Source organism: Amborella trichopoda, chromosome 5 (assembly GCF_054954075.1).
Source record: "Amborella trichopoda isolate Santa Cruz 75 chromosome 5, AtrichopodaSantaCruz75HAP2 v2.0, whole genome shotgun sequence".
Taxonomy (NCBI): domain Eukaryota; kingdom Viridiplantae; phylum Streptophyta; class Magnoliopsida; order Amborellales; family Amborellaceae; genus Amborella; species Amborella trichopoda.
In genome coordinates, this window is record NC_142340.1 from 43507813 (window position 1) to 43524643 (window position 16831).

General features: G+C 34.5%; 1 protein-coding gene across 4 annotated transcripts; it reads right to left on the reverse strand.

Moving 5' to 3' along the window:
- Positions 1 to 11222: 11222 nt before the first annotated feature.
- VRN5 (Fibronectin type III domain-containing protein) lies at positions 11223 to 16831 on the reverse strand. Of its 4 annotated transcripts, none has more exons than XM_006842183.4 (6): positions 16770 to 16831; positions 15203 to 15269; positions 14324 to 14972; positions 13600 to 13910; positions 12056 to 13267; positions 11223 to 11608 (listed from the first exon to the last, which is right to left on the reverse strand). In XM_006842183.4, the coding sequence occupies exons 2-5, from the start codon at positions 15243 to 15245 to the stop codon at positions 12072 to 12074; spliced, it is 2199 nt and encodes a 732-aa protein (XP_006842246.2). In that variant the 5' UTR covers positions 15246 to 15269; positions 16770 to 16831; the 3' UTR covers positions 11223 to 11608; positions 12056 to 12071. The 4 variants fall into 4 exon arrangements, with proteins under 4 accessions (XP_006842246.2, XP_088724249.1, XP_020521544.1 ...); XM_088868123.1 differs by having other exon boundaries at positions 13600 to 13921; XM_020665885.2 differs by having other exon boundaries at positions 15203 to 15327.

Below are 16831 nucleotides of genomic sequence, written 5' to 3' on the forward strand. Positions count from 1 at the left end.
GGTTAAAGGTTTTCCGCCACGTGTTGCGCCATATCGAAGGTTCACTGTTCAGAACCGGCGGTGATTCCCGGTTTTACAAAGCAATCGGCACGGGGTTACGGATTCCCAGCGGTTTTGTTCTAGAACCCCGGCAATTCCCGGTTTTACAAAGTAATTGGCGCAGGGTTACCGATTCCCGTGCCGACTTTGGGCGAGTCCGTTGCGACTTGTCGATTTTTAAATCACTGATGAAAAGCATAAAAAGAATTGATCGATATTTGGCTAGGAGTATTTTTAAAATTTTCTGAAAAAGATGGGAAAATATAAAAGTGAGTATCAGTGACCACAATTTTTTTAATCTTTACCATTAATGTAAATAATCTTAAAAAATCAACTTAAATCACTGATGAAAAGCATAAAAAGAATCGATTTGTGTCTAGGAATATTTTTAAAATTTTCTGGAAAATATGGGAAAATATAAAAGTGAGTATCAGTGACCACAATTTTTTAATCTTTACCATTAATGTAAATAATATTAAAATAATATTAAAAAATTGACTTGACCAACTCTTTTTTTAAAAGAAAATGAAAGAAATAAAATTTTGACTTTTTTTTTGTAAATATGTAGTAAATGATATTGGTTAATAGATCTAATAGGCAACTAAATAACATATGGTGCATTGGTTAGTGCGTTTAATAATTTTTTGAACTTCTTACCAATCTAATGATATATGGTGCATTGGTTAGTGGGTTTAATAATTTTTTGAACTTCTTACCAATGTAATGAATTATTGGAATTGTTAAAATGAAAATCCTATAGCGATTAAAATTGATATGGACCATTGGATCAATGCACAAATCACATTTTTACGGTCACTAATGCATGTCGCCTTGATTTTCGTGCCATGCTGATCTTATCTAGATTTTGATCCATTTTTTGATCCAAATCTAATGCTAATTGGATCCGAGAATTTTATTTTTATTTGAGTTCTGATTGTTCCTATTTTGAGTTGACTCTGGATAATCCTAATGGAGTCAGGACTCCTAATAGGTATCTATCTTTTAAGGTTTTTCTAGAAACAATTGACTATAGTTTAGGTTACAGGGACTAAAGGTGAGGCTACACTAAGGTTTATTATGTTCTAGTCTCCAATGTCTTATTAGGCTGTTCAAGGTCATTTTTCCTGGGGTTTAGGAAATACTTAGGCTTAGGTTTTAAAATACAGGGTTCTACTAAAGCTTTAGATTTCAGGTTTCAGGTGAAGGAACTTAGAAATATAACCAATTTCAAAAGGTAGGTGTGCCTACAAGACCCATAATTGTTGAGGTGAAGATGTTTGACTTGTAAATTTTCTTACCCCAAAGCTGATTTCCAGCAGGATTCAAGGTATCGTCGTATAAAAAATGTTTCTATTGAAAACATTTTCCTATAAAATGTTGGATTGGAGGCGTGGGTTAGTTAAGGTATGAATCTATGGAAAAAGTAATAAATCTGAGATGAATTTTAAGGCTTATTTTTTAAGGACATGTGATCTCTAACATAGAAATTGTGAATATGAATAAATAAATAAATTTTAAAAATTAAAAAAAATAATTCTAGTAAGCAAACATTTGGACCGTTAGTTTCTATCGTTTTTAAATAGAATACCTACTTGCATCACTTTCTGGATCGCATATGTAAAAATGCAGTCCAACCCGCATTAAACAATTTTCCATTTGCAAATGAAATGCATGCGACGGTCCCCATCCATGTTAGTGTCGGAAAAAAGTAGGTAAGAGTAGAGGGTGCATCGAAAAAACGTAGGTAAAAGTAATATACGAAGGGAGGACATTAGAAAGCTTTGGTTTTTCTTCCACAATTCTCAGGGGCCATTAAAATAAAAAAATAAACGAATTCAAAACTCTCAAAATTTGGACAAAATAAAGGTAAATAAGACTATTCATGGTTAAAGTTAAAAAAAAAAAGAAAAAAGAAAAAAAAGAAAGAAAAGGTAAATAAGACTCTTTTACATTTTTGCAAACTTATTTTTTCCTCTTAGAGCAAAATTTGGGAAATTTTATGAAAAGAAAAATTCTCATGTCACCTCATGTGTTGGGTTCGAATCACAATTTGCTCACCCGAAAGGAACTAATAATTAAGGCCCGGTTCGGACATTTTTGTAACCGTTAGCAGCCTTTTGTGTATTTGAAAACACGAAGTTAGGGGACGAATAAAGAACTTCCCTATCACAGTACAAGTTTCGTGTTTGATGCATAAAATTTATACATTAAAGAAGTTCCACCAAGAACTTCTTCATTCCCTTGTGAACTTAAAATAGGAACTTGATTTCTCAAACCCTACTCTGCCATCCTCTTTATATTTATATTTATATTGTTAAGTTATATTTGTATTTGTATTATTATTATTATTATATATATATATATATATATATATATATATATATATATATATATATATATATATAATTATATTATATATTATATTACATTTTATATGGGAAAAGTTTATATAAGGTTGCAACCTTAAAATGTAAAACTATGGATGCACCTCAAAAATCCATCAGAAAAGGTTGTTTTAATATTGAAAAACCCTCTAATTAATAATCTCGACATCGAGATGAATGACGATGAAAAAAAATAGGATTTTGAGTCCCAAAAATGGTGCATCTTACAACATAGTATCTAGACTGTCCATTTTCAAGATTTTCATATATTTATAGATCTACTTGATTTTAATCATTTTTGGAGTTTGAAATTTTATAATTAGATATGAAAGTATATTTTGACGTAATCTTAAGCATATTTTACATCAGAATTATATGCTGTGATAAAATTTGAAGATGCACTTTAAATGGATTGTTTAAGGTTGCAACCTTATGGAAACCATAGCCTTTATATATTATATAATATATTTTATTTATATAATAGATATTTATAATATTACATATAATAAATATATATATATATATATATATATATTAGTAGAATAAATATAAAATAAAATATATCTTATAATATATTATATATTACATATTTATATTTAAATTTTTAATATATTTGTATTTTATATATTACAAATAAATATAAAAATAATATATAATATATAATATTTTAATAGCATTTAAATAAACATGACTTTATATATTTCAACGGGTATCAAACACAAGATACTCATAACTTCTTTAACATTCCAACAAGTTATCAAGTATTTACATTCAAAACTTTCTTAAATAACTTCTTTCTTTCCAACAAAAAAGAACTTCTAATTTCCTCAAGATACTCATAACTTCTTTAACATTCCAACAAGTTATCAAGTATTTACATTCAAAACTTTCTTAAATAACTTCTTTCTTTCCAACAAAAAAGAACTTCTAATTTCCCCAGTACATTAAAGCTCTAATAGACAAAAACCCTCAATATATGCATTGGAACATAAACAAAATAACTCCCAGAATTGCACGGACCAATATTTGGATGGTTACAATTAAGTGTGTGCATACCGCTGCATTTCATCGCCGGCATCCCATTCATCGGATGATCAGGAATCATGTTTATGCATAAGACAAACAGTGTAAAAAAGTGGCACATCATTTATAATAACGCACACGGTAGATCACACACACTCCACCGTCAATTTTCGCGACGGTGCACACACACGGTGGAGCACACACTCCACCACCCATTCCTAGTGGTGCACACCTACACCGCCACACATCCTTGCGATGGTGCACACACTCCATCGCACGCACCCTTTCGGTGGTGCACACAAACACCGCTGCACTCTCTCGATGGTGAACACACACCATCGTTCATCCATGCGATGGTGTGCACACACCATCGTACATCAACTCAATGGCGTGCAAACGCGTCATTGCACACATCCAATCACTCTATCAAATCTACACCATCCAATAAAATGGTCGGCTTAGATTCCTGATGTTTCAAAGTTTTTCAATTTCCATGTTGAAATGGACAATCCAAATTCTAGGAGTGATTCGACTCTATGCCTTATCATTAGAGGATGAAGTTTTTATAAAGCCTAAGCTTCATGAAAACAAAATAAAGCCTCATCTCAAATCGTTATCTAGAACTCAGTTTTGGCAACAGAAATGATGGATCTAAATCAATTTCTATCACCGACAATAAAATTTGAAACTAAAAAAAAAATGATACATATATTGCGGATCTATAAATAATCAATTATAGATCTGATTTTTAAACACCGGTGAATACTTGTAATATCCTTCATAAAGAAAGTGAAATACGTTAGAAATGTGTGCGACCTCTCATACGGATACACACTAACATCTTATATTTATGCAACCATGTGGAGTGCAATGAGCATGCATTATTTACAGGAAAGTGTATTGAATAAAGGAAGAAGTTTTTATAAGGCCTGGGCTTAACAAAATAAAGCCCACCTCAAATCCACGTCTAGAAGGCACTTTGGACAACAAAAATCTTCACGATGGATCTAAATCAATTTTTAATACCGATAATAAAATTTGAAACTTAAAAAATGTTACAAATCTTGTAGATTTTTTTTTTTTTTGACAATATTAATTACTTTTATTAATTAAAAGAAAGAATACAAGAAGTCAAGGAGGAAAAACATTAAAAACGTAAATGGTGTCAAAATTAACACCTATTTTAGCAAGAGCATCTGCATCTGCATCTGCATCTGAATAAGCCTCCCGGTAAACATGCAAGAAGGTAACTTGCAAGCTAGCACACATATCATGAATAGCCATCAGCTTTCTCCTCAATCTCCATGGAGGTCATGCACATAGGTATTGTGGATCTATGAACACTTATTTTAGGGTGAAATGGACAATCTAGATAATTCGTTGCAATTGTCTAGATAATTTATTACAATATATATATAATGTTTAGAGCTTAAAATCCTTTTTTTTTTTTCACAACTAATACCTTCAAGCTAAGATGATCGATGCAAAAGTTTTCCAATGCTTGAATTGTAATTTCTGATGAATTATGAGGTGAGGCTTTAATTATTTTGATAGAGCTGCAGCCCTATCAAAAATTTCCTGTCAGTATGGGGTGGGGATTACTATTACCACAAGTGGTGTATTTCCTCTCTTTGGTGGGTATAGTATGCTCCAGAAGGAGCACATTGTTATCTAACTCCCTTGAAAAACCAGCTATTGGAAGGATTATTTTGTTTTGAAATTTCGGGATCAATCATTGAATCACTAGATGACTATTAAAGGAAAATAAAAATATTAGATTTTGAGCTCTTTAGTACTTAAACCTTATCCTCCAAAAATTGTTTTTTGGACAATTTTTATTCAACCTTGGGATCTTACCCTCCAAATATTTGAGAGTCCCAATTCAATCTTGCAAAAGTAGTGAAGAAAGATATGGCAACTTGTAGTCTCAATAAGGGTATGATTTTTGATAGAGCAGAATGGCGGACCAAGATTAGAGTAGTCAACTCCAAATAGTTGGAAAAAAGATTCTGGTGATGATGACGATGATGATAATAAATAATACATTTATTATTATTTTTTATAGTTGGTCGTTTATTTCAAAATGTTACATCCCTAAAATTTGAGATTCTTGGAATACTCTTGCCATTAACCTAAGAAACGAATAGATCGTTTATTAAAAAAATACCGCTTATTGTTATATGAAGGAAAAGTTTATTGAGTGCCTCCGAACCCGTTATTCCACCCCCATTTTTTTGTGAATTTAGGATTTTAAACTTTTTTTCAAAAATTGCAAATACATTTTTGCATTACATATATGGATTTGTAGCTCTAAAAATACCATAATACGATGATCTATAAAGAATTAAAATTAACTATCCAAAAAGAAATACTACATAGATTGTGAATTTCCGATAGATTTTAGAGGCGCATCTTAATTCCACAATTTAAAGCATCAATCTTATATAAGCTTTTTCCATATATGTGGCGTTGAACACTGTGAAAATGAAAAATGATTTTTCTATGTGACATATGTCTAATATTCCAATATTATTTTTACTATTGGGAATGAGTGTGACCTTGTTGTACCAAAAGTGAATGATCTCTTGATATAGCATTCGATAACATATTAGAATAAATCTTCTTAGTATATGAACAACTACAATTTTCTCACAAGGAATGCTTTTTAAAACATGTGTTCTTTTCCTTCTTAATGAATATCACTGATGCAATGAACTATAATAAAGAAAATAAGGAAAACATCTTAGAAACAAAAGTAGTACTTTTAATTTGGTATCTTTACTATATCAGTTTCAAATTCCAAAAAAGTTATCTAATTTTTAATAAAAGAAAACAAAGTTTAATTTTTCAATAAAAGAAAAATTTCTATTAATTTTTATTATCCCAAATGCTTTCAATATTCGACTTTTTTAGGATAAATTAATGGAAAAATGAGTAATACTGAAGATTCAAACTTGGAATGGATTGGGCTACTACATATCGGTTTCATAATGGTAGGAGAAAAATAACAGTTTTTCATTAAAAGGGTAAGAGCAGAGAAAAATGAAGTGGACAACCAAGAAAAATGAGAAGTATTTGAACAATATTTTTCTTTGGAAAATTGTTTTATGCGTCAGGGGATGCGTCCTTCGACACAAAAACTATCCATTCCAAAGGTGGATGTCAATGGTGTTTCCTCTAAAAGTGTGAATATTTTTTTAAAAAATTATCACTTTTGGGTTTTTTAAATACATATTTTTTACATACAAATGATCCGCATGTTGGAGATTATATACTTCTAAAAATTTAGGACCAAAACCCATTTTAAAATGGATTATTAAGGGGGCTCCATTTGTCCATTTGAGTCCGGGGACTCATAGAGGCTGTGTCCTCTTTTTCTTTTTTTTTAAGAAGAGAATTCTTCTTTTTTTCTCTGTCAAATATGAGTGAAATCCCATGCATTGCACCTATGGTAAACCCTAGATTGAAAATCCCTATTTTCCAGAGAAAAGAGATTCTCAAATTAAGTACATTTCCCATTTTTGTCTAGAAAGATAAGAGCATGGGTTGGCAAGGCATGCAGGGCTTCAAAATGCTGCTTAAAAATAACTGCATGCTTATAATATAAATGAATGGTACTATATCTTCTTTTTTTTTTTGACAAGAACACAATTAATGGTACTATATCTTTCTAATTAATACTCATTAAGTCCTACCCATTTATTTTCAAAGTTGCCCTCCAACTAGACAAAATGCATATACATGCATCTTGTTATACCCCACATGTCTCTCAAGTTAGTAAACATTATCTCTCTCTCTCTCTCTCTCTCTCTCTCTCTCTCTCTCTCATATATTGTAAGCAAAGCTCTCATTTTACTATATAGAAAACTATACACCTCTCTTTTTGGTTGAACTCATGGCTCAGTTGGGTGGTGCTCAATAGCAGAAGAGGAATTATCCAAGGATGGATGGTGGATATCAATGCAATGTGGGTCGAATCTTGCGCAAGGCGGGCTCGACAAGATTCATCGCGACAGGTTTGTTGTCCAAATGAAGAAATACAATAAATCAGAAAACTAACCGCGGTCTTTTCGGCACGACGCGTGCGAAAACATGGGCTTTCCCTGATCTTCTTTGTTTTAGTGTGCAGGGTACGGCAAACATGGGACACGACACCGCTCCCTTCGCTAATAGCTGCCTCGTTTGTGTCTTAGGATTCCCTGAAAGACACTTAATCTCCACCTTTCATCATAGGTAATAGACCACAGGTGCTCTATATCTCGCTTTCTCATCTCCTGTTGTGATATATTTTCTTACAAGAAAAACATGCATGCATGCATCTCCACTGACACACACACTTGCACATCCCTCTTTCTAAATGTGCTTAGGCGTATACGTGTTATCGGAACTAAAACGAATCCGATACAACCTGCTTTGGATCAGATCCCAAACGGGTTTAGTTCAGTAAAAAGCTTGAGCTTGAAAATGCCTTTTCATTTGCATTTTAATGAACATTTTTAGGATTTTCAGCAGTTTTGACCGTTAAAACCTGCACTTTCTCAGTTCTGCATCTCCCAACCATCTATTGTTGAAATCTTATAATTGGGGAGGTGTTGCCAAATTATTTCAAAACCAAATGCTATCACACATATGAAGTGTGTCGTTCCAACTGCGAAAAAACATAATTGATGTGTTCTTATTGTACTAATATTGAGAATGGTATAACATGCACTATGAGGTTGCCGATGTCAATTAGTTGAAAAAAGGCTCTGATAACGATAATACGTACTATGGGAAGATGGTGATTATCATAGAATGAGCATCCAATGATAGTGTGACATAAGTTACCACGATGGATGCATGGAAATGGAAAATACCAACATGACATAGCATATATCACAGCAAAGGATATACTCTTGAGGGGAAAGGGTTGGATCGTGGTGGTAGCATCCCCATACTTAGTAACCACGTTGTGATTTAATCACCTACAAAAAGCTAACTCCTAATCTATTTGAAAAAACAGGTAACGATCTGTCTTTCTCACTGAATTACCCAAATAAAAAAAATATATATATGCTCTTGAATCTAACTGAGGGCGCAACTACCCATAATGTAAAGCGAGTCTGGGAAACCTTTCTATACATTGGGTATATAAGAAAATGACATAGGCTAACTCTTTTCTAGCTAGCCATCAGAGCCGAATGGACAGTTGGAATAGCTTTAATCATAATGTTACAAGTTAGCATTTGCCTACCAGATCTTATCAGAGAGATCAAAGAATATTATTTTTTGTTGTTTTACAAATCATTTGGAATAAAATTTAGTATTTAATACACCTTGGGGACAATAAAAAAAGGGGAAATTAAAAAAAAAACACATTTTATTATCTAAATTAAAAAAAGACACGGTTAGCATGCAGCCAAGCCCGCACATGTAGAAATGCGGGCTTGGCAATAAATATCTTTTTTAAATGTAATTGGATCCTAATTCTTAGAGACATGGAGATCATGAATATATATATATATATATATATATATATATATATATATATATATATATATATATATATATATATTAAAGAATAGAAATAATAATTATATTAATAAAACATTTAGACCGTTAATTACAAGTGTTTTTAGATGGACCACCTATTCATATCCATCTTTAGAACTCATACTGTAGAAATGTGGCCCAACTCGCATGAAACAATTGTTCATTAAAAAATAGTACCCCCCATATTTTACGTCGTCAAATACCATTATTTGAGAGCCCATATTGTATTTCAAAATGTTTCAATTAAAATCCAAATCAAACTTTGAGCATCCATACTTATCATCATGCACCACTGAAAAATACCATAGATTAATTTGAAAGGAATAAATTAACCAAAATAACCGAAAAACCCCTAAAACTTCTAGTAATATTTTGCTCTTTGAATTTATTTTTCAAATTTTATGAGTGGATGCTTAAAATTGAGCTTGATTAAAAGAAAAACCGAAATACAATATCCACTCTATCAAAAAGTGAGACTTGAAGATAAAATATAAAATACAAAAGACTATCACTTACTTATGACACTGATCAACCGGGGTGCTGCCCTACTTTGAAAACGACTCGAGGTACCACCGCCGGACGGGAAGACCTCTTAAGGGTCCGGTCAACAAGGTTGCCCCAGGCACGTGTAATTTTGGTATCAAAATTTTTTAGGATGACCAGAGAATCCATTTTGATCTCTAATTATAAAATTCTAAAGTAAAAAAATGATTCAAATCACATAGATCTATAAACATATGAAAATCTTAAAAATAGTCCGTCCAGATAATGTGTAGTAAGATAATGTGTTGTAAGATACCTTATTTTTTAGACTGAAATTTTTTTTTTTTTTCATATTCATTCCTCTCGATGACGAAATGAATAATTCTTCTTAATGACGAATGAATAATTAGAGGATTTTTTAACATTGAAACCGCCTTCCTTCCATTTGAGGTACCACCAATTTTTTTGACTTTACCAAATCCTTAATAAAAAGACCATGTCAAGGTTTTCCTAGAGGAAAAAACTAAAATAACAACATAACCCATTCCAAAAATATATAACCTGAAAGTCTTGATGCTCATTTCTTTGAAGATGAATTCCTTGAGAAAAAAAAGAGAGTAGAATTCCATAAGCTTCAGCCTAACAAAAAAATTGAAACCATCCCACTTAAGCGAAGTGAGAGAATCAGGAGACCTCCATCTCTTTGCACTTCCCTTGTGAAAGACTATGAGAGGATTGATGAACTTTATTTTTACCTACATGCTATATCTTGTTCGGATCAGAAGTTATGAAAAGAAACCATACAAGACGAGATAAATTCAATTATAAAAAACCATGTATAGGAATTAGTTCTATTAACACCTAGCCTTAGATCCATTGGATGTAAGTGGATATTAAAAAAAAAACTGAACTCCAAAAAGCATATTGATAAATACAAAGCAAATCTTATAGCAAAACGTTTTACTCAAAAGGAAGAGGTAGATTATTTTGATACTTATTTACTTGTTACCAAAATGACTTCAATTAGAATTATTATATCCATAACAACCTGTCTTGACCTAGAATTGCATCAAATAGATGTGAAAACCACCTTCTTAAATGGTGATCTAGAAGATATATACATAAAACCAACCCAAGGTTTTCACACTACAAATCACTTTATGTATATGTCCTCTTAACAAATATAACCCTTGGCTCATATAAAACAAAATATCATTAAACAACCTCTTATAAAACAAGCAACCAAATACCAATCTAATCCCCTACCAAGAGATCAATACCCAATTGGACGGTGATCCTAGAGTGAGACGTCGGGTGCCATGTGGCAGCCCTATGGCCACTCGAAAGCCACATGGCACTACCAGGTCAAAACTACAATGAAATTTGAGTCAAACAATTTGAAAACTCTCAAGCAAATAAAATTCCGAAAAATTCTCTAAAATTTACAATAAATATTAAAAGTACTTTTAAACAATTATTAGGTTTATTCATCATTATAAAATCGGACAAAAAAGTTATAGAGAGATCCTAGGCTAAGAACTATAGGTATCAGAATACTCCATTGGGCTAGTCCCAAATAATGTTCTGCCGAATCTCAGATCGACCCAATAGACTTATGTTCCATAGTCTAAAGCCCTAGAAGAAAAATCTAAAATAACAGCATAACCCTTTCAAGAAATATATAACCCTCTAAAACTGACCAAGATAAACCAGTAAAATGTAAGATGATGGTGCTTACATAAAATATAAAAACAATTATACTAAAAGAAAAAACAAGACAGAATCATTTATTCAGAAAAAAAAACAGGAGACTGTTTAGCCCTGCAAATCAATGAGATATAGAAATAGATCAATTACTAGTGTACCATTGATCTCTTTTCATCATAAAGGTAGACAAACCAAGGAATCTCATAAATGTATCACTCCAAAAATTTCTCAATGCGCCTACGCATCGCGAGGAACCATGAGAGTCAATCCAAGTGAGGGGCCACTTAACAACCAAAGAGAGCTGTATGTCTCTAATGTTGCAGGCCTGAACAATCAAATTGTGCCCAAGAAATCAACTGGGATGCTTGGGTAGAAGAATCACCAATCTCAATCTACAGTTCTGAATGGATTATGGCTACCTAATAGGACTTATGTAATACCTGCATCAAGTAAAGGCAATCAGAATGACACAAAAATGGGGGGGAAAAAAAAATTTCAACAGTTTTCGTCATTTTTTTCAGGGAAAGTATGCTGTAGCCTAATGGACTATAGGATCATAAGCCATTGATGCTGCAGCCTAATGGACTATAGGATCATAAGCCATTGGGATCATGAGACTCATGACCATCGGATGAAGTGATGGACGGTGATGGAGAGATTGGGAGACCCCTCAGGACAGGACATGACACCCAATAGGCGGCCCCACTCTCCATCTGTTAACCATTTCATCAAACAGTCATAATCCCCATGTGGGGTCCGATACCCCTTTTTACTGTTCATCATGAGCCTAATGGTGGGTACAGTCCATTTATCATCAGATGGTCATGACCCCAATGCACTATGTCCATTGGACTAAATTACACTTCCCATTTTCTTCCTGAACCTACATTGGACATTGTATCATCAATGCCATAGCTTGCTACAAAATCCGTTTCGCGGTCTCTTGCTAGAGACAATGTCCAGGAAAGAATCCATTAGCTGCCCAGCCAAGCTGCCTGGGTCATCAACCAGGGTTTGTATAAAAGTATTGACCACCCGCCTCTCTTGAGCAGTCGATCTCAAACTAAACCACGTCAAAAACTTCATCCTAAAATCCCTCTCGATGTGGCCCTCACACTCCAACCACCTAATAATCTTCACACAGTATTCATAGCTCTCATCCAACCCCATAGACCCTTCAGAGAACGAAATAGGAGATGACCCATTGATCAAAGTGCTATCGCAGTCATGGGTTTCTTCATTCCCGTTCCCCACGTGCTTTCTCCTGAGATCAGTTCGAGATTCAACTGCAGGAACCTCCCTGGCTGGTCTGACTGCCCAATTTTGAGAATCTCCACTCCCATTTGATCTCTCCTGACCATTCTTATCACCTCCACGCTCTGAGCTCCACCCCAGAGCCTCATTTCCATGCTCCAAGCTGCACTCAATATACTCATCTCTGGATTCATCCAACAGTGGGGTAAGCTCAGCATTTAAATCCGGAACTGAGACCATATTCAAATCAAGGCCATGAGAAACAGATGATGGGTCTCCATCCAAGATCTCTGCTTTCACTATATCATCACCCTTTGAGCCATCTGCTTGTTCCTTATCTTCCTCAAAATACCCATTAATACAACCTTGTTCTTGGGCCCATGCTACCCTTAGAATTTTCCCGAGATCTCTGACTTTGAAACCAGAAGCTCCACCATTCGCTTTTGCCTCTTTCTTAACATTTGTTGAGCTCCCTTCAATACCCAAGTTCTCAGTTTTATCATCTAGGGATACAGTGGGCTCGGTGCTCCTGTGGACTATCTCTACGCTCTTGGTGAAACACTTGGATTCAGAGTGACCCAAGTCCCCTTCATCAGTGAATGACCTTATCCTGAATGTGTACTCTGTGCAGGGTTGGAGGTTCGAAAGTTGAACCCTTCTCTTTGATTTTGGCAAGATGCACATTGGTTCCTTCTCATTCATCTGCTCTCTACTTCTATGACACCAAAGTTTGTAACCCTTTATGTTGCTTTTGAGCACAGAGGCCGCATCTTTCAGTACAATCATGAGAGAAGAAGAGGTCACATCTTGAAACTGGACCCTGCAAGCAGCAGGAAGTGAATCCTCTGCATTGGAGAAGAGGAGCAGGTTTACCAAGATTAATTATGAAAGGCTTATAAAACTTGAGAATCACTGCTTTTTGGGGAAGGTATGCTAAACCAATTGACAATGCAATACAGTCCATCAGGTCATCACTGCTAATGGAATGGATGGCTATGAAGCGCAGGCCCCATCAATGGGGTCATGTTATGTTCTGGTGGGTCCAAATCTCCATCACCATCTGCTGTTCCAATGGACGGCGATGACACAATGGACAATGGTTTTTCCAAGGTCCATGGGATTTAAACTTTCCCCTTTCTTTTGATAAAACATAACTCAAGATTTTGAGAGAGCTCACCTCTGTGAATAGAGTTGCTATGGCCGATAGTGGTCACCCAAGATTCTGCCTTCTCAATAGCAAGAGCACAGAGTTTTTGAACTTCAGAAGCCACAGAGAGCCTGCTAACAATGCCACGAGCCATCTTGGCTGAGACACCATGAACAGGGCCCACCTCAGTTTCAAGTTTCGACTTTGCGTCTTCGACAATTTTATGGATTTCTTGGAACCGAGATGTTCCATCCAGAAGCCTGTGACTTAAGGATATTCGGTAGCAAAGAATATCTACACGCCGTGCATCTTTGGCTATTAGTAATTGCTTCTTCCATGTTCTGCGCAGAAGCTAACAAATATCACAAGCAAACCATGAAAATAGGCACCATAAAAAAGAAAATAGAACAGTATGTGGATAAGCATATGATGAAGCTCGAATTAAACGTTAGTAATATTAGTGGCTTGGAAACTGTACAAGACTACCACCAATCTAAAATGAGCCCCAATACTTGAAAACATAGAACCCAAAAATATTTTAAAAAAAAAGAAGTCGGAAAGGAAACAAGAGTTAATTACACTGGCAGCCAAGCCAGAGCCACGCAGGGATTCAAACTGAACAAAAACACCAGCCCAACTAATTATAAGACCAACAAACCAGGACTGAAATAATTTCCCATCAACGTCTTCATTCAACGACCAGTTTGGCTTTAACGAGACAGAATCAAGCAAAAGTTACTACAAGTTCACTCACCCAATAATGCCCGAGACTTTTCCACAAGATGCACAGCAATAACTGCCATCTAAATGCATCAACTGACCAAGATCCACAACCCCAACTTTGCGGTATTGCAAAGCACATTCAACATGGCAAGATAATCCACATACATCTCCCTCACTAGTCTCAGATGAACATACCAACCAAAGACTTGGGTCCTTGTTATCATCAAACTGATGGCAAATACAGCAAGAGCACCTCCTACAAAATGCATCCTCCGAGGTCAAATTTGCTCTACAAGCTGCATTCTTACAAATCCAGGAGCTAGGGCACCCACTACTAGGGGAGTCATCAGATACAGATGGAAGGCGAATAGGGTTCTCCCCTTTCCTCGGCTGTTTTCTAGAGAGAGATTGAGAATTTGTTGGTGCTGCATTACCCGAAGAGGTTTTCTTGTTCTCGTGGTTCTTGCTGCCTTTGGTGAACACAGGTTTCAGATTTTGTTCGGTCATTTTACACTTTGTCGCACTTGATTGCTTTCTTTCTTTCTCGAAACGCATGCGATACGCAAGTTCCTTCTTCGAGCATGACTGGAGGAATGCTTGGATGCTTTCTTGGGTTTTTGAACCATCTTGGGCGACTTCCTTTTTCCCTGGTGAGCTCAGCACCTCAGAAGACAAACTCTCTAAGCCAAAGCCAGGGAGAATGGAGATAATCAACAAAGTATCATATGTACATAGTTCTAAATCACTAAGGCAGCAAAACTAATACATGCACACAAATTCATCACATCCTTGACGAAGGAAAAGAGAACTCTGCTGTAGGGAGAATAGACATTTAAATTGGATTAAGGAATTAAGATAACTCAATAAACTCTGATATACATTAAATACTCAATCAAAGCCAGGTTCATACCTTTAGCAAAGGTTTTTTCATCTGAACCCATCACTCTTGGCATCAAGAAGAACTTCAATCATTGCACCTTAAATAGCAAGAGGCATGAATTACTAATTGTAAAATCTTGACACACTTTGAGAGGACTGCCACACAATTAGAACATAAGATCGCAATTGCTTCCTTATGGATATCCCTCAAATTGATAAAAACATGATAAAAGAAAACAAACATCTCAATAACAATAAACAGGTTTGCAACGAACAATAATTTACTTAAGCATAATACACGCTCCCAACTACACATAGCAACCACATTATGTCGTACATGACTCTGGGAGCTTGGAAGAACAATATGTTGATTGGCAATTAACATATCTAGTTTATATAGATAAGATGTCATAGTTTTGCTTCATGGGTTGAACAGATGTCCTGTTCTGGATACAATTGCAAAGTCAAAACAACATAAGTTTCCTATGAAATTAATTGAGTGTAACGTAGCGGCCTAGGCAATCAATCTTGCTCTATCATAAAAAAAAACCAAGTGAGAAAAAAAAATTTCAACTTCACAAATAGGCATTATATAGCATTTCAAATAAACCAAGATTAAATTTTGATTCAGTCTCAAATTAAGCAAGGTAAAGAAACCCAATTCCAAACAGATGCCAATGCACCTGAATTTTTGACTTTGCCATCAGGATATCGAAGTCTCTCTTCCAAAGTTGCATCAAAATTTATTCTTTGATTTCTCTTTGTTTATAAAAAAGGTTAAATCTTAACCCCAATCAATTGAGAGTCAGTTCAAGACAAAGCTCACAGTAGATGAACTTTGGACTAAAATGAGAATGCTAAAATGATATGTCGAGAAAGTTAAACATAGTTTGCCAAAAAAACCACAAACGAAGCAACTCACATTGTTAACAAAATGAATTAGTATCAAACAATAAATCACATTATTCCTTCCTCAATAAAGAGAATCTCCAGAAGGCAGAGAGAGAGAGATAGAGAGAGAGAGAGAGAGAGAGAGAGAGAGAGAGGAAGAGAGATTCAACCCAGTAATCAAGATAATTGAAATGAGCTGAAAAATCCAAATTCCAACAAGAAAAATAATTAATTTGAGGAAAAAAATTATATTTTTTCTGAGTAAAAAGAGAATAAAATCAGCAATAGCCATTCCCACAAATCTTAACAATCCTTCTCCCAACTATGCACAAGTCCAAAGATCCAAATCAGAAAAAAATAATAATAATAATTTAACAACAATATACCCGCAAAGCCATGATCTATAACAAACATCAACCACTTCTAATGAGAAATTACGTAAATATTCGATGGGAAAAATGAAATAGTCGAAGAAATTACAGTCTAATGCTAGAATAACTTCAAAGCCACATTCTTTAACAGATCCCAGCCATTTTTTTACAGAAAAAATTGCAATAAAATCCAAAAATTAGAAAAAAAAACAAGAAAAAAAAGAAAAGAAAAGGGGAATTAATGGACTGACCATCGAATATTAATTTTCAACAGGAATCAATAAAAAAACCCAAAAAAAAGAATAAATAAGGACAAAAATCAAAGTTTTGATGTACCTTGAAGACTGTTAGGGAGATCAGGAAGAGAACTAGGGTTTCCTTAGTGAGCTACGAGAAAC